We start from the raw sequence: 27,001 nt of genomic DNA on the forward strand, positions 1-27,001 counted from the left end.
TGCTCCCTGCCTCTAAGAAAGCAACCTCCATGAGAATGCACAATAAATGCTTGGTGAATACCTAAACAGATCGTATAGCTCGGTGCCCATTTCACAGACGGGTAAACTGAAGCCTTTGAGAGACAGAAGCTGTAGGTAAGCGCCTCTCACCAAGTCCGTGCAAGCACACAGAGCAGCTCGGGTCCGAACCCCATTGCCCTCCCCCAAAAGCCCAGTCTCAGGGCGGCAGCCCCAATCCCGGCCCACTTCCCGCGGGTTCTTCCCGCGGGTTCTCCCCGCAGTGCGTCCTGGATCCCGCCAGGGGGCAGCAGAGGCGGCGGCGGCGGCGGCGCCCTGTCAGCCTCGAGACCGCGGGCGGGGAAGATTTCCGCTTCCGGGAAGTGCTGGCTGTTTCCGCTTCCGGCTGCTTGTTGCGTGAGACGCTGACAGGAGGATGGACGGGCTGGTGGCTCAGTGCTCCGCGCGGCTGCAGCAGCAGGTCAGGCCGCAGGGGGCCAGGGGGGAGGCGTGGAGGGGAGGGGCCGGCCCCGGCTCCCGCCCGAGCGTCGTCGAGGCGGCGGCAGAGCGGCCGGGACCGGCCCGTGCCCCTCGGAGGCGAACCCCCTCCGGGGGGCGGGAGGGAAAGAACCCATCGTTCCAGGGCCCGCCCTCTCGCACACCCTCCGTCTCCCAGCCAGCATGTCCTGGTGGGCTGGAGCCTGGCGAGCTCATTACAGCCGCCCCTCGGGGTCCCTCCTGCCCCGCGCACACGCGTGGCTGCGGGGGTAGCGGGGGGCGGGCGGGGGAGAAGAGAGGCGCGGTGGGTCCGGGGTTGCAGCTCAGCCTCCCTTCTCTCCGTGGTGCTGAGCAAGAGGAACTCTGCAAAGCCCAGGGCAGGGCTCATCCATCGCACGGGACTTTGCTCGCTGCCTTCACCGTCACAAGCTCGCAGTGAAAGCGAAAGTTGGGCGGTGCCGCGACCTCCGGTGCCCGGGTCGGGAGGGGTGGGAGGCAAGGAGCTCAAGTTAATCATCGCCACGTCCAGGGAGCGGGTGTATAGCCCTGACCCAGCAGCCCCGAGGTTCGGGCTGATCGAGCAAACGGGCAGGTCGGCTGCTCCGGGCATCTGTTCTTGGTCAGCGTGGGGGTGTAAGTGCTTCTTCCCTGGCGGTGGGAAGGATTATAGACACAGTTTCTGAAGTGTTTAGCGCAGCACCTGGAAGGTAATGTGTGATTATTTATGCCAGCTGTGTTTGTGTTGTTGTGGGGGGTTTTTGGGGGGGCGGGGGGAGGTGGGGTGTTTGGTTGTGGTTACGTCCTGGTAAACATTCTTACAGGTCGGGACGCCCCTCTCCCTCGGTAACAGCAGTTGGGTTGGAAGCTTTACTTCCTTGCGAGTCGGCATGTCCTTGGTTTTAGGTATCAGAGTAAAACGCCTGGTCTGGGATCTAAGACACTGTAAGGAAAGTGGGGGGAAATGGGAAGATCCAGAAAGGGCAAAAGGCAAACACTTGGGCCAAAGAAAGAAACCTGGGATGTGAGGCTCGCCCCCTCCTGTGCTTCACACTCGTATTTTTTCTTTCACACGTTTTCCATATTGTCAAGGGCAATGTGCTAATGTCATCAAAGAGCTTGAGGAAGGACAGTCCCCACTTACCAAAGGGAAAGGCCCCCGTCCCTATCGCCTCTGCCCTGCCCGTGCCGGTGCCCATGCCGGGTGGAGAGGGGAAAGGAGGAAGTGAGTTTACGGTCCAGTGGATGACGTCACGGAGGCCATCTGTCATACGGGGCCGAACAAAGTGCCTTTTCTTTTACAGGAAAGAGAGATCAAGTCTCTGACGGCTGAAATTGATCGGCTGAAAAACGGTGGCTGTTTAGAAGCTTCTCCAAATTTGGAGCAGCTGCGGGAAGAAAACTTAAAATTAAAGTATCGACTGAATATCCTTCGAAAGGTGAGTCCCCTGGTTCTGGTTTCATTCTACCGTTTGAGTTACTGCCTCTCTTTAGAACTCCTTGCTATCGAAGATTCGGAAAGTTGGCTCTGAGGAATTTGGGCAATTTGTCTTCCAGGGCTCTTAGAAATCTGCTTCCTCGTCCTGAATGTTTGGCCAGCTTCAAGTTAAGACTTCTTTTTTTTTTTTTTTTGAGACATTTTTTTAAATGTATTTTTATTGATTTCAGAGAGGAAGGAAGAGGGAGAGAGAGAGAGAAACATCAGTGATGAGAGAGAATCATTGATTGGCTGCCTCCTGCGCACCCCCTAATGGGGATTGAGCCCGAAACCCCGAGCGCAACCTGGGCATGTGCCCTTGCCCGGAATCGAACTGGGGACCCTTCAGTCCGCAGGCCGACACTGTCCACTCCGGCTAGGGCAAGACATTTTTTTAACAGTTCATGGCTGTGCCTTTTAACAGGATACTTTTTGAATTTTAAGTAAGTGCCTCAATCAATGGGAAATGTTTCAAAGTACATTCACAGTCCTCTTCTGCCCCAAGTTGGTTATTTTGCTGTTTTATTGTTATATTTTATAGTGTCATAGTGGTTGGGTTCCTTTTCCAGCTTAATATTTCTGAACAATTTTTTTCCAGGAAGCTTGTGCTGTCTGTTATTTAATGACCTCACCATCTAATAGTGTCCATCAGTTTTGTTCAAAAAGCTTAGCTTGCTTCTGTTGGGTTTAATCTTTTGGCCTGCCTTTCGGGTCTGCTGATGACACATCCTCGGGGAGGACCCCACTCCCATGCATGTTCTCCTGTGTGTGTACTACTTTCAGCCGGGCTGACTGGCACGGGGTCTTTTCCAGTCGGCCCCATTTATTCATCTCAGACTCTGCCCTGCTCTCATGAAATCTTCTATTGCCTGTGTGTGCCCTGTTCTGCTTCAGATAGCTTTGTCCTTCTGTCTTCTAAAATCACAAAATTTCTTTTCCATGGAATCTTCCCCAAAATACCTTACCTTTGTCATTACTTCATTCTTTCCACACTTATACTCATTTCTCTATTGTATTTTTTTTTCAGTTCAAAAGTATTAAGTGCCTAATATGTGCTCATGACTATGTAAAAGATACCAAAGGCCGTACAGTGTATTCTAATGCACATGCCCCTGATACAAATTAGCTCTAGTGTGTAAGTATGAGAACACTGCCAGTGTAATGTGGGCGCACGGCGGTTCTTTCTCAGATACTGTGGTCTACTGAGTAACAGCTCCTGAGCTGGACACAAGGTACACAACAGAAAACAGCAAGCCAGGAAGGGAAAAGGCACTGTGTGGGACGCCCATTCACCCCACTTCTATTCCTGGAGCATTCTGCCATGTGCTCTGACTTAGAAACACTTATTGGATGGTTTATCTCAGAGGCATTTTACCGCTGTTTTCATTAACTCAGTAGCTTCAACTCTTCCTTATCCCCTTTCCGTTAAGCTGTCCTTATCTGTCTTTAAGATGAAGTAGAATATTTTTTTAAAAATACGTTTTTATTGATTTCAGAGAAGAAGGGGGAGGGGGAGAGAAAGAGAAACATTAATGATGAGAGAGAATCATTGATCGGCTGCTTCCTGCACATCCCCTACTGGGGATCGAGCCCACAACCCCGGCATGAGTCCTGACTGGGAATTGAACCGTGACCTCCTGGTTCATAGGTTGATGCTCAACCAATGAGCAGCACAGGCCAGGCTAGGCCCAGTTCTTGACACAGTGCTACTCAAATCCCAGCTTTTATCATTTTTGCCATTGTTATTGACATTTTTATTAACATAAAATTGTGACTAGTGTGTGGGCAACGTTTTTATTTGTATTCCATTAAAAGCATATAAGTTCAGTCACCATTTTTTTACCTGTTGCATAGCAGGTGCAGTGCTAGGTGTCAGGGATGGAGCCATGAATAAGTACTTTTCCTTCCTCCAGGAGTCTGGTAGTGGAGACACATAATTCTGAGAAGGTGTGGTAAGTGTAGTAATAGAGATAACTAATTATATACCATCTTAAATGAAGGTATCCCACTTCACAGAAAATAAGAAGTAGGAGGTAGGAGTAGTCCAACATGGGATTATTTAACAGTAAGACAAAACAACCTGCTTTTCTGATATTTCGATATTACCTATCACATTTCATGAGTGGAAGAGGTCAACATTTTAATTAAGAAACAACATGAATACCTTTTTTACTATTATTATTACACTTTACAGTTCAACATTATTTCGTATTAATTTCAGGTGTACAGCATATTGGTGAGATAATCATATACTTTACAGAGTTCTTTTTACTTGTTTTTGTCCATAGAGTTTTTACTGCCAGCATTTTATATATGTCAAATTTTATACTATTTTTTCAGAACTTTAGAGAAGCTAAGAAGATTTGGTCAACTCTTCATACTTCCTTCTCTCAGTTTCTGTTCTGATAAAATAACTATTGAAAGAGAGCTTGGGGCATTTCCTGTTTCTGTCTTACATGTTCTATGGGGTAGACTTGTCCTGTTACATTTCCTAGCATACCTCAGATTGGAGAGCATCGCGGTGTGAGTGTATTTTACCTTTGGTCTTCTCAAGGTATTTGAAGGTTTCTCGAGATATTTGGGAAAATTTTATATGATAATTTAATATTTTATTGACATATTCCCCCCCCCCCCCCCCAGAGTCTTCAAGCAGAAAGGAACAGACCAACTAAAAATATGATTAACATCAATCGCCGCCTACAAGAGGTCTTTGGCTGTGCCATTAAGGCTGCGTATCCAGATTTGGAAAATCCTCCTCTACTGGTGACACCAAGTCAGCAGCCCAAGTTTGGGGACTATCAGTGTAACAGTGCCATGGGTATCTCTCAGGTGAGTGCATTGTGAAGAAGCGCTCTGGGTGATGTGATTTTCTTACACATTAGCTTCCTCATTACCGTCTATATAAATAATAGCAAATTTTTGTTTCCCCAACAAAAATAACGTATCCCACAATTCTGAAAAACTTGAGAAAAGGGATTTTATTTTTATTTTTAAAAAAGCACAAATATGAATATTCAATTAAATTTTATAAATATTCTCAATATTTAAGGGCAATAGTAGGTACTGTTCTGTTTTTGTACTTCCCTCCTGTTGCAGCCAGGGTTGCTGGGTGTTACTGGTGAGTGATAGAAGGTGAGGGAGTAAAAGTTAGCCATTTACCATCCAGCATTTCCATCCAATATTTGATGCAACTGTGGTGTCTTTGAGGTAGGCTGATGGATTTCATTTCCAGTCAGTATTCCCTGTTTTTAACAGCTGCCTTGGCTAATGTGTTTGTGGTTAATTGCCCAACTTTGGGCATGTTCGCTTTCCTTTCTTTGTTGAATAGAAAGGGTTCAGCTAGAGTTCAGATCCCTCCCTCTCCCTGGCCCCCTCCCCCCAAGATAAGGTGTGTCTTCATTGGGGTCAAGTTTATCAGGGTGGTTGTTATTACCCAAGTCTGCATATTGGCACACTGGTAATTTGAAAATTAGAAATGTAACTATCTTGGAAACAGAGTAATAACTAATGTCTTTGTAAAACTGTTATAGACGTGTGTGGCAACTCATTCTGAAGTGGAGATCACGTGGTTTGGGCACTTTTGTATTCCTCTTGAGACTGTTGATGCTTGATGCTTTAGTCTGTCCATGTACAAGGTCATTGGACTTCTCCGCTTCTGCCTTTTGATTGGTCTATGTCATATGCATCTAATGCTTTGTCAGTTGTGCATTTCTGAGTAACTTGCTGAAACCCAGTGTATAATGAATCGTTTTGTATTGTATTGTAGATGCTCAAAACCAAGGAACAGAGAGTTAATCCAAGAGAAATTGCTGAAAACATTACCAAACACCTCCCAGACAATGAATATATTGAAAAAGTTGAAATTGCTGGTCCTGGTATGACAATGTTACCCTTCTTAAGTCGTTGTATGGATGCTGAGCCCTTTTGGAATAAAAATGAAAACCATTGTTAAATATAAATGTAGGATTAAGACTTGTATACTGAACAAGATGGTGAAAGCACCTTGGATTGAGAGTTAGGAAACCGAGGTTTTAGTCTAGACTTAGCTGCCTGATCTTAGGTGAAGTTCCTTTACCTCTCCATGATTCAGTTTTTCTTCAGCAAAAGGGTAGACAATGGCAGATAAGTCTGTGGTTAAAAGGTGGTCTATTTTTTGTTCAGGGGTGAACAAATCATTTGCTGCGAGTGAAGGGGCCTGAATTAAGTCAGCTCTCAGGACAGTGGTAAGGTCTGGAATAAGTGCTGAAACGGAGCTGACATGGGGCCTCAAGTCAAGGCCCCAAGTGGTACTGGAATCCTGAAGAGTTTTGCCAAAGCCAGATTAGCTCTGTGGAGCCAGCATAAGTGAAATTGAGGTCTTTGGGAGAAAGCAGTTCTTAAAGATAGGAGGCTAGCTGATTTTTTTTTCTCTCTACTGTTCATTAGGTTTTATTAATGTCCACTTAAGAAAGAACTTTGTATCAAAGCAGTTGACCAATCTCCTAGTGAATGGTGTTCAACTACCTGCCCTTGGAGAGAACAAAAAGGTATGTGTACAATTTTTTAAAAAATATATTTTATTGATTTTTTACAGAGAGGAAGGGAGAAGGATAGAGAGTCAGAAACATCAATCAGCTGCCTCCTGCACACCCCCTACTGGGGATGTGCCCACAACCAAGGTACATGCCCTTGACCGGAATCGAACCTGGGACTCTTCAGTCCCCAGGCCGACGGTCTATCCAGTGAGCCAAACTGGCTAGGGCGATATATGTACAATTTTTAATTCATATACTAATGTAATACTTAAGACTATGAAAAGTGCTGTAACTGGGAATGGCTTTTACTTCTCATACTGAGATTTAATCACTAATATGTGAGATTATGAGCAAAACTCAGCGTAGCCTTTTTCCTGGACCTTGCTTGTTACATGATTTTTCTTTTCACATTATTTCATAAGGCATTTGAAGCAACCAGCTGATGTTTTTGAGATATTGCTGAAACAAAGCTTAGATAATTTGTATAAACGAATTTGTATAAACAAATTCAATTAATTATGGACAGGTAGATCCATCAGAAAAACAACGCAGTTGAAGTATAAGCCAAGCTATTATTTAAGTCTGAGTTTGTTATTACATGTTATTAATGAATGTGTTAGCAGAATAAAATGTTTCTTCCCCATTTAAAAATTTATTTTTATTGAATGTATTTGATATATAACATTGTGCAAATGTAATGTGTATGTGTTACTTTGATTTATTTATATGATATGTTGTGATTGCCTTTGTACCTGTATTTATCACATTACATAATTATAGTGCAACATTGTTATCTATAAAAATCTCTCTTTTTATTTTCTATTCCAGGTTGTAGTTGACTTTTCCTCTCCCAACATAGCCAAAGAGATGCACGTGGGCCATCTCAGGTCAACTATCATAGGAGAGAGCATGTGCCGCCTCTTTGAATTTGCAGGATATGATGTGCTAAGGTATATACTCTTGCCTTTGGAACGTTCTATAGCAAATGACAAATGTCACTTGAGAAAAAATCTTTGACTATATCAGTGTTTTATGAGTGTGGTTCTGCTCTTAATCATCAGTAGGCTTTTTAAAAAAATTATGTCCTGGGGCTCCTCTGAACTAGTAACTGTGGGTGGAACCAAGGAAAAGGTACCCCCGGCTCTATTCATTCCACAAGTATTTCTTGAGTGCCTCCTGTATAGTAGGGGTTTATATTCCAATACGGGGAAAGGTAGGCAAGGGACTTGCAGGCCATGGCAGGAAATCAGGATTTTATTCCTTAGTGTAATAGGAAGCGACTGCAGAGTCTTAATTAGTAGAACCAAGTATAGACATACCTTGGAGATACTGCAGGTTCAGTTCCAGACCACCACGATAGAGCCAGTACCACAGTAAAGCTATTCATAATCTTTTTGCTGGTGGAGGGTCTTGCCTTTGATTTTTAAAAAATGCAACTTCACCCTAGCTGGTTTGGCTCAGTGGATAGAGCGTCAGCCCACAGACTAAAGGGTTACAGGTTCTATTCTGGTCAAGGGCATATACCTTGGTTTCAGGCCTGATCCCCAGCAACCAATCTGTTTGTCTTGATGTTTATATTGATGTTTCTGTATGTGTGTCTCCCCCTCCCTTTCACTCTCTCTCTAAAAAAAAAAAAAGTAAATAAAAAATGCAACTTCTGTGAAGTGCTATAAAGCATGGCACAATAAAATGAGGTGTGTCTGTAATCTACTTAAACATTACTTTGGCTTCTGTGAAGAAACCAGGCAAAGGAGGAATTACTATAGTAATAAGTTAGAACGTTATTGTAATCCAGTTAAGATGTGATGTGGTGGTTTGAGATTAGTTAAAAACAGTGAGGGATGAGAAGTGGTTGGATTGACATGATTTGAATAATTTTGTCCATTGACATTTGAGAACCAGCGGTACAAATTACACTGAGATAATTGGTTCAAAAGTTAAATTTTCATAAAATTATAATGACCAACATTGGCTCAACTATCATTGTCCCAGTTAACTACACAATAAGCAGATCACAGTCTATTGGTAAAGACTTCATTCATTCAGCAAATCCTGGAGACCTGTTGTATGCAGTCTGTGTTACTGGATGTACAGGCACCTAAATATTAATGTTTGTCATTTTAAAATTTTGTTCTCTGATTGGTATCAGATTAAACCACGTAGGAGATTGGGGAACCCAGTTTGGCATGCTCATCGCTCACCTGCAGGATAAATTTCCAGATTACCTAACAGTTTCACCTCCTATTGGGGATCTGCAGGCCTTTTATAAGGTTTGATATCATTTATTGTTACATTATTTGTGTGTTTACCATTAAGTCATAATTATTCATTTTCCTTATGGAGTTTAGATGGTATTTGAAGCTGCTGAGGACCTAAATAAAAATTGCTAAACTCCCTACTCCTTAACACATTCTTTGCTATTGTATTGGTGTATGCTAAAAATTAAATTTTTCCACTTTACCTATTATTAAGTGAGTTTAGGAGTTTGTTAATCAAAATACATTTTAGTATTTAAAATATTTTTCCATCCTCTCCCAGTATTTAAAATGTTTTTGATGATGTTGTTTTATCAGTTTTATATATTTTGAAAATGTTATTAAGTATATGGAAGAAGAGTTTTTATTTTTTTATTTTTAAAATATATCTTTATTGATTTCAGAGAGGAAGGGAGAATGAAAGAGAGATAGAAACATCAATGATGAGAAAGAATCATTGATTGTCTGCCTCCTGCATGTCCCCTGCTGTGGATCAAGCCTGCAACCCAGGCATATGCCCTTGACAGGAATCAAACCTGGGACCCTTCGGTCTGTAGCCTGACGCTCTATCCACTGAGCCAAACCAGCTAGGGCTGGAAGAACAGGTTTTTGTTTGTTTGTTTGTTTGTTTGTTTGTTTTTTAATATATTTTATTGATTTTTTTACAGAGAGGAAGGGAGAGGGATAGAGAGTTAGAAACTTCGATCAGCTGCCTCCTGCATACTCCTCACTGGGGATGTGCCCGCAACCAAGGTACATGCCCTTGACTGGAATCAAACCTGGGACCCTTAAGTCCGCAGGCCGATGCTCTATCCACTGAGCCAAACCTATCAGGGCTGGAAGAACAGTTTTTAAAAGACAAATTTACTGCCCTGGCCTGTGTGGCTTGGTTGGGCATCATCCCATGTACTAAGAATTTGCTAGTTTGATTCCCCATTGGGGTCCATTCCTGGGTTATGGGTTCGATCCCCAGTAGGGGGCATGCAGGAGGCAGCCAACATATGTTTCTGTCTCCCCTCTTTAAAATCAGCTTTTAAAAACATTAAAACTCTTTTTTCTAAAATCTACCATAAATCCTACCTTTAAATTAATCACTGTGGTCAACCTTCTTTGATTTTTTTAACTTATCCATAAATTTATTACATTATTTGTAATCTATATATATAAAAGCCTAAGCGACTGGTAGCTATGACACGTACTGACCACCAGGGGGCAGATGCTCAACGCAGGAGCTGCTTCCTGGTGGTCAGTGGGCTCCCACAGCCAACCTCTACCCGCCCCCCATTGTCGACCAGCCAAGGGACCCCACCCTTGCACGAATTTGTGCACGGGGCCTCTAGTTATAGTATAATTTTGTATTATACTTAATATTTTATTATAAACTCTCTCATGTTACTTTATGAAATGACTGCATGTTGTTTTGTTGGATTAGTGTACCAGAGTTTGTTAATCTGTTGTTGATTTTCCCCTCTATTTTGGGGGGCTCTTATCTATTCAGTGAACGACTTTGTACATGCAGTTTTTTTTTTCCTTTTTAAAATTATCTTAACTTCCCAAGAAAAGGATTACTACATTAAAAAATAAAAATGCCCTAACCGGTTTGGCTCAGTGGATAGATCATCATCCTGCGGACTCAAGGATCCCAGGTTCAATTCCAGTCAAGGGCATGTACCTTGGTTGCGGGCACATCCCCAGTAGGGAGTGTGCAGGAAGCAGCTGATCGATGTTTCCCTTTCATTGATGTTTCTAACTCTCTATCCATCTCCCTTCCTCTCTGTAAAAAATCAATAAAATATGTATTAAAAAAAAAAAGTAAACATTTGTGGGGCTTTTTGTTGCTTGTGTTGGGTTTTGTTTTGTTTTGTCTTTTAGTAAATGTTTTCTAATGAAAAAATTGAAAACAACCAAAATGTTTACTGATATGAGACAGGTAAAATAGCTAGTGTTATAATTACCTGTTGGAGTTCTGTGCTCTGAATAATGAAGCAAATCTATTAATGCAAGAAGATGTTTATATTACATTGCTAAAATATTAAAACTATAGTAAAAGAAAAGTGCTGTATTTCCAGTTTTTGTTAAAACATATAGGTGTGTATTTACAAAGAAATGTCTAGAATTATATACCAAAGTTTTGTTATTACTGGTTAGTTTGGGGTGGGATTAACTAACTATATACTAGTATATATATATATTATTTTCTTTACAGTAAGCATGTGTTGCTTTTAAAATTAAAATAAAATAGTGAAAGTAATGTTATTTTTAATTTTAAAAAATATTCAGGCCCTAACTGGTTTGGCTTAGTGGGTAGAGTGTCAGCCTGCAGACTGAAGGGATCTGAGTTCGATTCCAGTAGAGGGTGCATGCCCAGTTTGTTGGCTCAATCCCCAGTAGGAGTGCTGGAGGCAGCTAATCAGTGATTCTCTGTCACCATTGATGTTTCTCTCTCTCCCTCTCCCTTCCTCTCTGAAATCCATTTAAAAACATATATATTTAGGACCACATCTAAATGGAAAATAGAGTCCAGTAAAACCAGACCTACCTGCTAGCTATTCTTTATTTTTCCACTGGAACACAAAAGCATTGGTGTGAGTAGGCTTTTGTGAATTAGAAAAGTTAGAGGTAGTACCATGATGAGAATTTTGTATTTTCAAGTAAAATGATTTCAAAAGAAATAATAGCATTCTTTGACACATTCATTTGTAAAAATATTCTTGACTATGAGATAGACCACTTGTTCTGGTGTTCTAACTTTTCACTTTCCTCACTCTGGCTTTTTGGTGGGTTTTGTTTGTTTTTTTGAGAAATGAACAAATGCTTAATCTAGAATACAGGTTTGGCTCTTTTTATAAACCTTACTTTTCTTTATTTAAATACAGGAATCCAAGAAGAGATTTGATACTGAGGAGGAATTTAAGAAGCGAGCGTACCAGTGTGTAGTTCTGCTCCAGAGTAAGGATCCAGATATCATAAAAGGTTGGAAGCTTATCTGTGATGTCTCCCGCCAAGGTGAGTTTCTACTAGACTTTGTTCATTCACTCAGCAAGGACTGCTGCATGTCGTTTCCTTCAGTCTTTATTCAGATTTGATCTTAAATGACATGTTAAGCTTTCAAGGACTGGCAAATAGACTTTTAAAGCAAGTTTATTAAGATAAGCAGGTAGGCCGTAACCAGTTTGACTCAGTGGATAGAGCGTCGGCCTGCAGACTGAAAGGTCCCAGGTTTGATTCCGGTCAAGGGCATGTACCTTGGTTGCAGGCACATCCCCAGTAGGAGGTGTGCAGGAGGCAGCTGATCGATGTTTCTCTTTCATCGACGTTTCTAACTCTCTCTCTCCCTTCCTCTCTGTAAAAAATCAGTAAAATATTTTTTAAAAAATATGCTGCTCTTAAGCATAGAAACTTGCTTATTTAAAAAAAAAAGAGAGAGAGAGAAGCAGGTAGAAAATTAAACTTTCTCAGAAATCAGAAAAAAATTAGGAAAGAAAGTGGAAAAGAAAAAGACCTCTGTTCACGTAGCAACCAAAGCTATACAACACATGGGAATAAATTTATCCAGAGATGTGTAGGACTGAAACGAAGAGAAATACACAGCAGATGTAATAGAATGTTTGAACAGAGTATCATACAAAGTCCCCTACTTACTGAAATTCATTTGTCATTATAAGACAATTTCAAGTTTTCAAACTTGACAAAGTAATTGTAAAGGTCACTCTGAAGAATAAGTAAATAACAATAGCTAGTAAACCTTTAAAAAGGAAGACTAATGATGGCTGTTTTGCAGCACTAGGTAGTAAGATGTTTTATAATGCTACTGTCAGTAATATTGTGTCACTGATGCATGGCTAGACAGTTAAATGGTACAAATTAGGAAGAGGTAAAAAGAAATTGAGTAAATATTTGATCTTCAAGTAGGAAAGCCTTTTCTTTCTTCTTTTGTTCTTTTTTAAAAATAAAAGTTTTTTAAATTACAAAAGTACATATTCTTTGTAGGAAAAATGTAAATGTGGACAGGAAAAAGAAAACATTACCTATAGTCCCACCCACTGTTAATATTTTGATGTGTGTCTTACCATATTCTTGCCACGGTTTCAAAATGGCAGTATGCATATAATGTTCTGTATCATACATTTTTAAATATAATTTTCTTCCTTCCAAATGGTTTAATTAAACAATAAAGTTATTTTACTGTAAGATGCATGTTTCCTCTTTGTTTAAATTCTTAACCATTTTCTTCATTTGGTGACTTTTTTCCTTAGAGTTTAATAAAATCTACGATGCATTGGACATCTCTTTAATAGAGAGGGGGGAGTCCTTCTATCAAGATAGGATGAATGATGTTGTAAAGGAATTTGAAGATAAAGGTGGGTGCTCCTTTTGTATTTTAATTCTGATTATGGAAATTTTCAGACAAACGCTAAAGTGGAGAGACTATTATAGTCCTCCCCTCCTCCACAACTCCATGTACTTGTTACCCAACCTCAACAATTAGGAATACGGAACAACCTTATTATTCTGTTCACTGCTTATTACATTATATAATTTCACCCATAACTGTTTTGGTATGTGTCCAAATGAACAGGCTCTTCCTCCCACTTCAAAATCATGGTACCATTACCACTCCATGAAAATTAATGATAATTTTTTATAATATTAAGTGGTCCATCAGAGTTTAAATATCCCACATTGATTCATAATCTATTTAAATCATGAAGTTTGGTGTGTGTTTTTTTTTCAGAGTCTGAACATTGCATTTGTTTAAAATATACTTAAGTTCTGTAAATCCATGGGTATTTTTTTTCCCTTTTGTTGTTGGAAGAAACTGAGCCATTTGTTTTACAGAATTTTCCATATGGTGTTATTTAACATAATTACCCTCTATTTTTAAAAGAGGCTTGATTAAATTCTGGTTTGTGTTTTCTTTCCTTATTTATTTTGTCTTTTATTTGCAAGAATGTAAACAATACCCTATTGGCTCTTTTTGTGATACTAAGATGGATTCGGGGGTTCAGGTGTTGTCACCTGATCTATCATTAAATCTCCCCACTGGACTTTCCCCAATGGTTTTAGGAGCTAATGATGATGATGGCTTTGATCCATTACTTATTTGAGGTTGGAAAATGGTAGCATTCTGTCATTCCTTCTTTGTTACCTGCAATTTCTCATGTGCAGAACTTTGTCACATAATTTTGGGTACTCTGATGTACAGTTTATATAAGATAGTAGAATGCTTGATTTAATTTTTCTTTATCAATTTTCAGAATAATAAATTAGTTTCTTAGCCTCTTCCAGATATGACAACTGAGTTGTACTTAGCATTATTATAAATGAGGTTTAGTATCCTATATAATAAAAGCCTAATATGCTAAGTGTCCGGTCATCTGGTCAGCCATTCAACCAATCAAAGTGTAATATGCTAATGATATGCTAAGGCCTCTCAACCACTTGCTATGACGTGCACTGACTACCAGGGGGCAGACGCTCCAACCAGTAGGTTAGCTTGCTGCTGGGGTCTGGCTGATCAGGGCTGAGTGATAGAGGCCGGACATGCCCCGGAGCCCTCCCGAGGTCCTTCCCCAACTGGCATTCCTCCCCGCCCCAATCGTTCACCGATGGGGTCCCTCGGCCTAGCTTGCACCCTCTCACAATCTGGGACCCCTTGGTGGATGTCGGAGAGCCAGTTTCAGCCTGATCCCACAGGCCAGACCACGGGACCCTGCCAGTGCATGAATTTGTGCACTGGGCCTCTAGTATTTTATATTTTTCAATCACTTGCTTTGTTATTTTTTGTAATGCTCAAATTATTCCATTTTTGGCTAATAGATTTTAGAGAGAGAAACATCAATTGATTGTCTCCTCTACATACCCCAACTGGGGATTGAACCCGCAACCTGGATATGTGCCCTGACCAGGAATTGAACTGGCAACCTTTCAGTACATGGGACAACACTCAACCAACTGAGCCACACCGCCCCGGGGCAGGACTATACTTTTATTTTTAATTTTTATTTATGGACTGATTGATTTTAGAGAGAAAGAGAAAGATTGATTTCTTGTTTCACTTATTTATGCATTCATTGGTTGCTTCTTGTATGCGCCCTGACCAGGGCTAGAACCTGTAACCTTGGCGTACCAGGACAATGCTCTAACCAATGGAGCTACCTGACCGGGGCTAGAACCATACTTTTAACATAAAATTTTAGCTCATTTGCTTAGAGAGTGGTACTGATACACCAAGATTGCAGGTTTGATTCCCTGTCAAGGCAAATACAAAAATCAACCAATGAATGTTTAAATAAGTGGAACAACAAACCAATGTTTCGCTCTCAAAAAAGAAAAGATAAAAATTTAAAGACTCTTTAATGATGAGAAAAGAGGCACAGAGAAGGTAGTAACTTCCTTAGGTCACAGGGCTCATAAGTGATAAGTCTGATATTCACCCTGAGGCAGTTTATAGAGCATGTTTTTAACCACCATTTTATACTACCTTTATTTTACCAAGCATCAGTTTCTTAAACTTAAAAAAAGCAAAAATAATAGTATTTCTTGCACATAAGACTTAGCATAGTATTGGCACACTGTAGCACTCAAATATAGCTGTCAGTATTGTCATCATGTTCTTTCAACACAGTTTAAGAGGCAGTGATAGAAATTGCATCTCTCTCCCAGGAAAGGCTGTAGCTCCAGCTTGAAAACAAAGCATGGATTTACATATGCTGTGTCTACTGAGCGGGTGGCTCCAGTGAGGTGTTCTACAAAGAGTTTGGGAGTGTCAGTCTAGAAAATGGTCAGGATATCTCGCCTGTGCCCTGAAAATATCCTGGGTGCCAGACAACCTTGACAGTAGCCATTTTGCAAGATGTATAGGTCACGGAGAGAAAAAAATCATGTAATGTCTGAGCTCTCTAATAAATATCCTATAATGGCTAAGCATTTATATTCTTCCAGGGTTCTTTTAACATTATTAATAAAGATTGTTCTTCTAGGATTTGTGCAAGTGGATGATGGCAGAAAGATTGTATTTGTCCCAGGATGTTCCATACCTTTAACCATAGTGAAGTCCGATGGAGGTTATACCTATGATACATCTGACCTGGCTGCTCTTAAACAAAGACTAACTGAAGAAAAAGCAAATACAATTATCTACGTGGTGGACAGTGGACAAGTGAGTTTGTAGATTCGTATATTTTCTTATATTGATTAGAGATGAGACGGTCTGGTGAGGTTTGTGGCATTTGGCACTTGAAGACTAAATTTTCCCCAAAGACTGACATTCAGAACATCATTTGTTAACATAGGAGAAAAAACACGGTTTGGCCCTACTTGGACACTTCCCTGCTTTTCAGCTTGTCTCCATAAATAGGAAACTTACTTCTCTGAACCTCAGTGACCATTCCAAACTGAAATGGTGTTGTGTGACAGAAAATTTAACTGAAATTAGTGTACATGAACCTGCTCTAAATTCAGTTGCTTTTAAAACCTTTGGACATAGAAAGTGTACCAGTCCTGCTCTTACTGTTTCTCATATGGAGGTAATAAAAATAGCTTTTACTAGTATATTACACTTGCCTTACAAGATTTGTGAGTGATTTGAATTTTATAAACCTTTATGCTTAGCATGAGAGCTGTAAGTCTTTTTATTATTAGGAAGCTTACCAAGTAACTTTCTATTTCTGTTCCTTTGTAGGCTGTGCACTTCCAGACAGTATTTGCTGCTGGCCAAATGATTGGTTGGTATGACCCTAAAGTAACTCGGGTGTATCATGCTGGATTTGGTGTGGTGCTGGGGGAAGACAAGTAAGTCTGGAAAATCTAAGGGCCCAAATTTCTTTGGAAGAAGCTATATTTCATTTGATAAACATATTAGAATTTTAAAAGTCCACACTTTTTAAAGTCTACATATGTTCTAAGGGTGAACCCAGCTGAGCTGTTTTGTACGTGTGTCTTATCACTGCCAGAGGATGTAACTTTTTAGAGGGGTTTATACAAAGTTGAAAGAAAACCAAACTATAGAATTAATAGTTTCATTCCCACAGATCTTAATTGTAAATTCTATCAGAGTACCTCCTTAGATTTCCAACAAAACATTCAACAATATATTTCAAGCATTTTGTAAATGTCTGAGTTTTAAGGTTCACAGCTTTCATTTTTATGCTTATCTCAAGTATTTTTGAGACATGTTACTATCTATACTTTGAGTTTTTCTATAATCCAGTTCTTTCCCCACATTCTGCTTAACTTTTATGATAAAAAGGTAAATACAAGCAAATATTTATATAGAGTGTTCATCAATTCCAAGGCACAAAATTTTTTAACATTTTATATCCAATAGAGATTCCTTAGCTATTTTTTTTTTAATATTTTTTATTGATTTTTTACAGAGAGGAAGGGAGAGGGATAGAGCGTTAGAAACATCGATGAGAGAGAAACATCGATCAGCTGCCTCCTGCACACTCCCCACTGGGAATGTGCCCGCAACCAAGGTACATGCCCTTGACCAGAATCGAACCTGGGACCCTTGAGTCCGCAGGCCGATGCTCTATCCACTGAGCCAAACCGGTTAGGGCTCCTTAGCTATTTAATTAATATGTCTTTAAAATCTGTGGCATTTTAGATTTGGTGACACAGCGCAAATACTACCATTAAACAAAGACAGTAATGCTTACAATAACCACATGAAGTAGCTCTAGCTCAAAATGCTTGACTGGCCAGTGTACAACAGCCCCAATTAACATAAAAGGCAGGTAGGTGTGTCAAGGTATTATTTTAGATGCAGATTATCTGGAGATCAAAGGCCTCGGCGTCAACAGCAAACATGTTTTAATTATAGTGTATGAACCTTCTGAAGAGCTGCACATTTTTGGAATCAGAAAACACTGACTGGGACCTCATGATGCTCATGGTCCTAAGAAAGTGCTGAGAAACTAACCAGTGAGTTGAGTGTTGCTTATAGCATCTTAGTTTCTTAACTGTTGAATTTTTGGATGAACATTTAGATGATTATTCCTATAGTTAGGTGACATCATTAAATTGGCTTTTATTTTTTATGTTTACCACCAAAATATATCTTGACATTTAACTTCCTTATCATGTAATAGCTAAGGGGTTTTTGTGGTGGTGGTTTTACATTTCTGCACTCCCAGCATCTTGTAATTATGGCATCCTAGACCATTAAAAATGAAGACGAATTTCAGTGATAGTTAACCACTTTAACTGGCTCCACAGAGGATTGCTCTGCTTCAGATGATAGGCTCCTTCAGGGAAGAGGCCACGTTCTGGGTACCTTCATGTACACACCTTGGAGCATCCAGCTGATGCATGCACAGCAGGTGCTCAATAAACAGGCATCCAAGGAATAACGGGTGATAAATGAAACAATAAATCATTTATTGTAAAATGTCTTAAAGCTGAAAAATCTCACCAAAAAATAGGTGGTAGAATCTCTGAGCATTTTAGTGTAAATATTTAAATATGGTAGGCTGCCGTATTTACCCAGGTAGGAAGCAACAAAAAAGACCAATTCTTGCAAAGTGGTGATGGTAAGGAAGACTTCACTTAGCCCTTTGACTAGGCTTTATGATGGATATCATTTCATCAGACAAGATTTGCAAGTTGTTGGACACTCAAAGAGGGGATGGCATAAGGAAAGCCATGCAGTATTTCCGGGATAATAAAGGTGTTTCAATTCTATGATAAAGGGCAAGGAAATCCTTTTTTTTTCTTTTTCTTTTTTTGTTTTTCAGGGTGGAAGGGAGAGGGAGAAGTGATAGAAACATCAATGATGAGAGAGAATCATTGATTAGCTGCTTCCTACATGCCCCCCCACTGGGGATCGAGCCCACAACCTGGGCATGTGCTCTTGACCAGAATTGAATCTGGGACCCTTCAGTCTGCAGGCTGATGCTCTATCCACTAAGCCAAACCGGCTAGGGCAAGAAGATCCTTTCTAAGGCAACTCTGAAAATAAAACTTTAATGGGAAGTATCACAATTATTTTGGTAGGCTTTGTGAGAGATAGAAAAACATGTTTCATTTATAGCATTGTTGTGTTTTAAACGTTTTTTAAGCTCTCCAGCTGATTATAATAAGCATTCAGGGTTGGTTACTGAATAGAGAAATGCAAATGAGATTCCAGTTAAGAATTCACCTACTTCCCAAATGTGTATTTTATTAATAATTTTACTAAGAAAGTAAAACAGCTAAGCCAAACTTAGTGTTCAGGAAAATAGACAAAATAACAAATGCTGTTTTCCATCTTAGGGGATGTATTAACGATGAACATGTCGAGAATGCTGTTAGGAACCTAAAGCATAGAATGCTTTAAGCTGAGGGCTATAGAGGAAGGACACTTGAAAGTATCTGTTTGTTTCTTTTGGCATCTTCCCTGATTACCAACTGGAATAGGGCAGTATCAAACCTTCATTTTCAAAGATTTCTAAGTCGGGTCTGTTTCAAAATCTATATAATTAGGAATTTCAATAAATTTTTTTAGGAAGAAGTTCAAAACACGTTCAGGTGAAACAGTGCGCCTCATAGACCTTTTGGAAGAAGGACTAAAACGATCCATGGACAAATTGAAGGAAAAAGAAAGAGACAAGGTAATTCAAGGCGAATGTGCATATGGTGTGCCATGCACTGTGTGGTGATTTTGTTTTGTTTTATCGATAGAACTGGGAAGGAGTCAGTCCATTTACAGCAGGCTTTATTACTCAGATCTTATTGCACAGTAAGTTTGTTTCGTGAGTTGCTGAATATTTATTTTGAAAATACAGTTTTGGCGTTTACAAAACACGGCTTCTTTGTTTATGTGGCATAGTATCTCTGCTTCTTATTGGTAGTTTCCCCGTCATTGCTTTGAACCAGTGATGGGAAAGTATTGCAGACTGGGCCAGTTTGAGTCTTCAATCTGCATCTGCTGAGCTCCTTTCTCTGGGAGCATTTGTAGAATAGTCGTAGCAGACTACCACCCAAGGCCACTGATGAGCCATCAGAATAGGCAGCACAACAGGGAGGCTTATACTTAACTTTACTAAAAATTTCCAAGGAGCTCCCACCCGTAATCTATGATTATTCCACTTGCCTCACCCTCACCAACACTTGATTTGTCTATTTTTAGCCTTTCTTTTGTGTGTAGTGGCATCTCACTGTGGTTAAAATTTACATTTCCCTATGAGCAACGATGTTGACTAACTTTTCATATGCTTATTAGCCATTTAGATATCTTCTTTTGTGAAGGGCTTGTTCAGTCTTTTGCTCAGTGTTTGTTTTAAACCGGAAATGTTTATTACTATTTATCCACACATTTAGCTTTCCTGTGTACTTTATTCCTTCCTGCAGTTTTTTTACTTCCACCTAGGATTATTTTCTTCATTCAGAAGGTCTCCTTTTAGCATTGTGTGTGTGTGTGTGTGTGTGTGTGTGTGTGTATAGTACAAGTCTGCTGGTGACAAATTTTGCCAGTAGTTGTCTGAAAGCATCTTTATATTGCCTTCAGTTTGGATGTTTTTATTGGGTATAGGATTCCAGTTTGTCAGCTGTTCTTTCAGCATTTCATTTTTATTTTTTTATGTTTTTTAGAGAGAGAGGAAGGGGGAGAGAGAAACACCAATAGGCCTGCCTCCTGCATGCCCCCTACTGGGGATCAAGCCCACAACCTAGGCATGTGGCCCAACTGGGAATCGACCAACGATCTCTTGGTGCATGGAACGACACTCAACCACGGAGTCACACTAGCCAGGGTTCTTTCACCATTTTAAAAACAATGTTCCATTGTCTTCTAGCTTCTGAGTTAATTTATCCAGTTTTTATTTATTTTTTTTATTGATTACAGAGAGGAAGGAAGAGGGAGAGGAGAGAGAGAGAGAGAGAGAGAGAAACATTAATGATATAGAATCATTGATCGGCTGCCTCCTGCACACCCTCCTACTGGGGATTGAGCCCCCAACCCAGGCATGCATGCCCTTGACCAGAATTAAACCCAGGATCCTTCAGTCTGCAGGCTGACACTCTGTCCACTGAGCCAAACGAGCTAAGGGTATCCAGCTTTTAAATAGTTGCTTCTGGTGTAAAGGTTAGTCTACTACAGTGATGGCGAACCTATGACACGCGTGTCAGAGGTGTCACGCGAACTCATTTTTTTGGTTGATTTTTCTTTGTTAAATGGCATTTAAATATATAAAATAAATATCAAAAATATAAGCCTTTGTTTTACTATGGTTGCAAATATCAAGAAATTTCTATATGTGACACGGCACCAGAGTTAAGTTAGGGTTTTTCAAAATGCTGACACGCCGAGCTCAAAAGGTTCGCCATCACTGGTCTACTATAAGCTACTTAATCAAGTTCAGAACAGAAATCCTTAATTACTTACTTGTGGCCTAATAATAGTTCAGAATGTGTGACCAGCCTGGCCAGAGTTGGTCAGTGGTTGAGCGTCAACCTATGCACCAGGAGGTCACACTTTTTAAAAAAAATATCTTTTTCAGAGAGGAAGGGAGAGGGAGAGAGGGATAGAAACATCAGTGATGAGAGAGAATCATGGATTGGTTGCCTCCTGCATGCCCCCTACTGGGGATCGAGCTCGCAAACCCTGGCATATGCCCTTGACCGAGATCGAACCTGGGACCTTTGAGTCTGCAGGCCAAGGCTCTATCCACTGAGCCAAAACAGCTAGGGCAGGAGGTCACATTTTTATTCCCAATCAGGGCACATGGCCTGGATTGCAGGCTCAATCCCCAGTTAGCGCCATGCAGGAGGCAGCCGATCAATGATTCTCTCTCATCATTTATGTTTCTATTCTCTCTCTCCCTCTCCCTTCCTCTCTGAAATCAATAAAAATACATTAAAAGAAAATATATGGCAAATATTGGCAAAATTACATGAATTCTTCCTCCTACTTTTTTTAAAATATATTTTATTGATTGTTTTACAGAGAGGAAGGGAGAGATAGTTAGAAACATCGATGATAGAGAAACATCGATCAGCCGCCTCCTGCACATCTCCTACTGGGGATGTGCGCGCAACCAAGGTACATGAATTGACCGGAATTGAACCTGGGACCTTTCAGTTGACCGGAATTGAACCTGGGACCTTTCAGTCCGCAGGCCGACGCTCTATCCACTGAGCCAAACCGGTTTTGGCTCTTCCTCCTACTTTTGACACCATTTTGATTTCAATTAATTACTTGACCCTAATTTTTAGTTTTTATTTTACTCTCTTGTTTGCTCTCTGCTATCTCAGAATCTTTATGGAATGAAGTGGGTATAACTTAATAATTGATTTCACTTTTTTTTTTTTTTAAATACCTTTAAGAGAAGTATTTTACAATAGGGTTGCCCTGAGGCTTGGGGTGTACAATCTAGGGTGCAGCTTGGTCTTGGGTAGCCTCTCTGTGAGCAGGCAGTGGTTGGGGGGAGAAGGAGCTGGGGAATATAGCCTGTTTCCACCCGGGGGTTCCCGGAGAGCCCCAGCAGGATGGGGTGACCAAGATGGATAATGACAGCAGTGGGACGTTCACCACTTGAGGAAGACCATGCCGGCCAGCACGGTGTAGCCCAGCACAGGGAGAGGACTTTGAGCAGGCGGTCATTCTTCTCCTCCAGTTCCTTCCCCAGGATCTCAAAGAAGGTGACAGAGAGAAAGGTGCCACCCACCAGACCCTGCAGTAGCACCGAGGCCACACTCCTGGGCATGCCCTGGGCACTCTCGATGCCCAGGCCAACACTGATGCCCAGGGGGATCATGGCACTCACGGTGATGGCCAGCTTGGCCGCTTCCCTCAGGGGCATGGAGCTCCAGGCCATGTTGATGCCTAGGGCCACAGCTACCAGTGTCTCGTGGATGGCCACACCCACGAACAGGCTTACTACCTTCTCCCCCTCTTCCAGTAGGCCCAGGGCCAGGCCCTCAAAGATGGAATGAGCCGACAGAGCGAAGATCAGGCTGAGGAGGCGCAGGGGGCTGGAGTGTGACAGCTCTTGGACATTCAGCCCGTGGCTGTGGGTGTGAGGCTCCATGTAGATTGCGTGGCCCCGCGCAGCCCCCATGAAGGGGCTCTCGTACTCTAAGTCGCTGCCAGCGTCTGAGCCAGCATTGAAGGTCTCCAGGTCGATGAAGGACGGCTTCTCCTTGCGGAAGGTCAGGATGAGCTGCTCCAGGAAGACGGTCTTGAAGAAGCCTAACATCACAATGGTCTCTGCCTGTGGGTAGTCAGTGGTGATGTGCCCAAGACTCAGAACTTTCTGGAGCTTTTCCCTCACAGCAGGCAGCAAAGCATTGAAGCAGGTGGCCAGAAAGACCCCGCCTCCAAAGGTGTTGCAGAGTGAGAGGATCTTTTTCGAGCGGTGGGCCTTCTCAAAGTCTGTCTCGATGATCTTCACAGGCAGCAGGGAGCCCAGCAGCATAAAGAAGAACACGCCCACCATGCAAAGCATTTTGACCACTAACAGCTTCACCATGGTGACAGCCTGGGCTGCTATGGTTACCGCAGGGCCGAACCATGTGTGGCTGCACACTCCCGTCCTCGATGTGCTACCAGGGGCTCATGCTTCAGTCCAGTCACCAGAGGCCTGGTGCACAACAGAGGTTCAGTAACCGCTGGCTGAACAAATGGATGTGCTGAAGCATGTGGACTTCTTCACATGACTCAGTGAGCCAAGGTGGAGCAGTGTTCCCTCTGGACCTCCACAAGGCCAGCCCGCCAATGCCTCCCGCCGCTCAACGTAGCGCCTGATTTCACTTTTATGTCTCCTGAATACATTGGAAAAAATTCAAACTGACACCTCATACTTTACATATCAAGTTTCTCATAGAAACATTCTTAGTTATGCATAGCTGATGAGTTGTATTTTCATTATTTTCTCTGTGGGTGGGCTCATGTTGTTCCACAGTTCAATGATAAAGGAGCACCATTAGATGCTCCCTATTCCCGTCTTCTGCCCATGAGACACCAGGACAAAGGCAGTGGTCAGTAAGCTGTGAGGCTTGTTTTTGTTTCTCCAAAAGGTTCTAACCCCAGAGGAACTGAAGGCTGCTCAGACATCCGTTGCTTATGGCTGTATCAAATATGCTGATCTCTCCCATAACCGGTTGAATGACTACATCTTCTCCTTTGACAAAATGCTGGACGACAGAGGAAACACAGCTGCTTACTTGTTGTATGCCTTCACCAGAATCAGGTAATTGTGGGTACAGCATTGTCTTGTTTCAACCCAAAATGACAGTTCTTATATATATATCAGTCACTTCTTATTCCATGTTTTCACATGAAGGAGAATGTGCCTAACAGAAGAATGGTGATGGTGGGTATTGCCTGATTTTCCAGGTCTATTGCTCGTCTGGCCAATATTGATGAAGAGATGCTCCAGAAAGCCGCTCGAGAGACCGAGATCACCTTGGACCACGAGAAGGAATGGAAACTGGGCCGGTGTATCCTACGGTTCCCTGAGATTCTGCAGAAGATTTTGGATGACCTGTTTCTCCACACTCTCTGTGATTATATCTATGAGCTGGCAACTACTTTCACTGAATTTTATGATAGCTGCTATTGTGTGGAGAAAGATCGGCAAACTGGTAAGTGCCATGTCCGCTGGTCACATTGCAGAAGGGACACCTAAAGGCATTTATTTGAATTGGGTATGGGTGGTTTTCATATATAATGACAAAATTACACTAGCTCTAATAAAAGCATAAATGGAATTCTTTCCATTTCCATATGGTCTATAGTTTTCCCACTCCCGAGCACATGGTATGAAACCATAAGTCTCCAAAGAAAACAATTAGAAGACCATTCACTAGGAATAGGATAATTTCAGTGTGACTGAGGGTTCCAGGACAAGTCTTTGGGGGTTCTTAATAATGCAAAACTGCCCTTGGGTTGGGGGGAATTATATATATTTTTTACCTTAGGCTTTCTTCTCTGTCATGTTACAAAGTTAATGAAATAGAGTGAATTAATATGTTACAGGGCAAGTAGATATTTCTGAGGTTCATGCCTGTGAACTGAAACTTTATTAAGAAAAAACATCTCACCATTATCATGGTATTAAAGGTTATACTTACATAAGACCTTAAGGCCTGGGAAAGAACTCTAAATTTTAAATGGGAAGATGAAATTTACACTTGTAATAAATCCAAATCTTGTATCTGTTGTCGTATCCTATCTAATAATAGACAAACATGGTAATTAACCGTACCTCCGACATGCTTCCCATTGGCTAGTCAGGGCAATATGCAAATTAACTGCCAACCAAGATGGCAGCCGGCAGCCAGGCAGCTGAAGGGAACAGGAGGCTTGCTTGTTCCAGTGATGGAGGAAGCCAAGGTTCCCTACCTGCTGCTGCCGGCCTCTGAGCTGCACTCTGTAAGAATCAATGTTGCAATTATAGAATCTAAACAAACCCCAGAAACCTGCTTTCAGCCAGCTGGGCCTCAGAGCTGGAGCTGCAACAGTGTTTTAATTATAGAAGCCAAACAAACCCAGATACCTGCTTTCAGCAGCCGAGGTCTCAGAGCTGGAGCCGAGCCTCAGAGCTAAAGCCGGCTCTCAGTTCCAGTGACAGCCATAGAAGGTAAATAAATCCCAGAATAAAATTTAAAAAAAAGAAAAAAAGGAGAGGTTGGGAGCTTCAGTCACCCGCCAGCCTGAAAACGGCCCTCAGCCTCTCACCCAGACTGGCCAGGCACCCCAGTGGGGACCCCCACCCTGAAGGGTGTGTGACCAGCTGCAAACAGCCATTATCCCCTCATCCAGGCTGGCCAGGCACCCAAGCGGGACCCCCACCCTGATCCGGGACACCCTTCAGGGCAAACCAGCCGGCCCCCACCCGTGCACCAGGCCTCTATCATATATAGTAAAGGGGTAATATGCAAACTGACCCTAACAGCAGAAAGACTGGGAATGACTGGTCACTATGATACACACTGACCACCAGGGGGCAGACGCTAATGCAGGAGCTGCCCTCTGGTGGTCAGGGCGCTCTCACATGGGAGGAGCTCTGCTCAGCCACAAGCCAGGCTGATGGCTGCCAGTACAGCTGTGGTGGTGGGAGCCTCTCCTGCCTCAGCAGCGCTAAGGATGGCCGACTGCAGTTTAGGCCTGCTCCCTGCTGGCAACTGGACATCCCCTGATGGCTGCTGGGCTGCCAGAGGGATGTCTGATTGCCAGCTTAGGCCCAATCCCCCATGGAGCAGGCCTAAGCCAGCAAGTGGTCATCCCCTGAGGAATCCCAGACTGCAAGAGGGCACAGGCCGGGCTGAGGGACCCCCCCCCTCACCCCCGAGTGCACAAATTTTTGTGCACCGGGCCTCTAGTCCTATATAATAAAAGCCCAGTGACTGAAACGGCGGAATGACCAGAACAACCAGACACCAGAACGGCCCTGCCCCCCAGTGAGCAGTTAGGGGCGATCAGGCAGGCAGGCAGGCAGAATAGTTAGGGGCAGTCAGGCAGGCAGGTGAGTGGTTAGGGGCGATCAGGCAGGCAGGCAAGTGGTTAGGGGTAATAAGGAAGGCAGAGTGGGTTAAGGGCAATGATGCAGGCAGGTGAGTGATTAGGGGCGATGAGGCAGGCAGAATAGTTAGGGGCGATCAAGCAGTTAGGAGCCAGCGGGTCCCGAATTGTGAGAGGGATGACCAACTGCCAGTTTATGCTCAATCTGCAGGAATCCCTGCGGGATCGGACCTAAACCTGCAGTCAGACATCCCCGAAAGGTCCCAGATAGCGAGAGGGTGCAGGCCGGGCTGAGGGACACCCCCCCCCCCCCCCGCATGAATTTTGTGCACCGGGCCTCTAGTTATCAGATAAAAACAGACTTCTTGAACAGAAACACCTTTAGTTCTTTGATTGTTTCTGTAGTTTAAGGTAAAGGTGATTCTAGTTAAAGCCCAAAAAACATCTATGGGTTGGGCTATTCAATTCTCAGTAAAATCCAGAAGTAGCATAGATTCTTTAATAACGATTTTCAAAAAGAAAAATTATTTACTATCTTTGTTCTGTCTTCTCAGGAAAAGTGTTGAAGGTGAACATGGGCCGTATGCTGCTGTGTGAAGCAGTGACTGCTGTCATGGCCAAGGGGTTCGATATCCTGGGAATAAAACCCGTCCAAAGAATGTAATCTTTCTAGGTTTGAACACTGTGTGTTTTTACCAAAGTGGCCATTCGCACTGTTGGCTTTTTTACAATCATGTGGATATAAAAACAAGTAAAGGAAATTTGTCAACTATCTATATAACATGTGGTTCTTTATCTCTAACAACTAGGCTTCTGA

The 27,001-nt window shown here is 42.1% G+C and overlaps 2 protein-coding genes across 4 annotated transcripts; one reads left to right on the forward strand and one right to left on the reverse strand.

Moving 5' to 3' along the window:
- The first annotated feature begins 405 nt into the window (after positions 1-405).
- RARS1 (arginyl-tRNA synthetase 1) lies at positions 406-26,956 on the forward strand. Of its 3 annotated transcripts, none has more exons than XR_013995990.1 (15): positions 406-478; positions 1,797-1,931; positions 4,610-4,798; positions 5,736-5,844; positions 6,395-6,495; positions 7,312-7,433; positions 8,633-8,753; positions 11,615-11,744; positions 12,995-13,099; positions 15,722-15,900; positions 16,423-16,532; positions 19,228-19,333; positions 23,739-23,911; positions 24,005-24,305; positions 26,739-26,956. XR_013995990.1 is itself a non-coding variant. In XM_081091223.1 (15 exons), exons 1-15 carry the CDS (start codon positions 434-436, stop codon positions 26,846-26,848), a joined length of 1,983 nt encoding a protein of 660 aa, XP_080947349.1. In that variant the 5' UTR covers positions 406-433; the 3' UTR covers positions 26,849-26,956. The 3 variants fall into 3 exon arrangements, 2 of the variants coding, with proteins under 2 accessions (XP_080947349.1, XP_080947350.1); XM_081091223.1 differs by having other exon boundaries at positions 24,058-24,305; XM_081091224.1 differs by lacking the exon at positions 406-478 and adding an exon at positions 1,065-1,202 and having other exon boundaries at positions 24,058-24,305.
- On the reverse strand, positions 22,116-23,490 carry LOC308519213 (zinc transporter ZIP3-like). The gene is given in 2 exon segments (XM_081091225.1): positions 22,116-22,297; positions 22,300-23,490. Coding segments are annotated over 2 exon segments (942 nt in total). The 5' UTR covers positions 23,192-23,490; the 3' UTR covers positions 22,116-22,247.
- Positions 26,957-27,001: the final 45 nt, after the last annotated feature.

Source organism: Myotis nattereri (genome assembly GCF_964212035.1).
Source record: "Myotis nattereri genome assembly, chromosome: 5".
Lineage (NCBI taxonomy): Eukaryota > Metazoa > Chordata > Mammalia > Chiroptera > Vespertilionidae > Myotis > Myotis nattereri.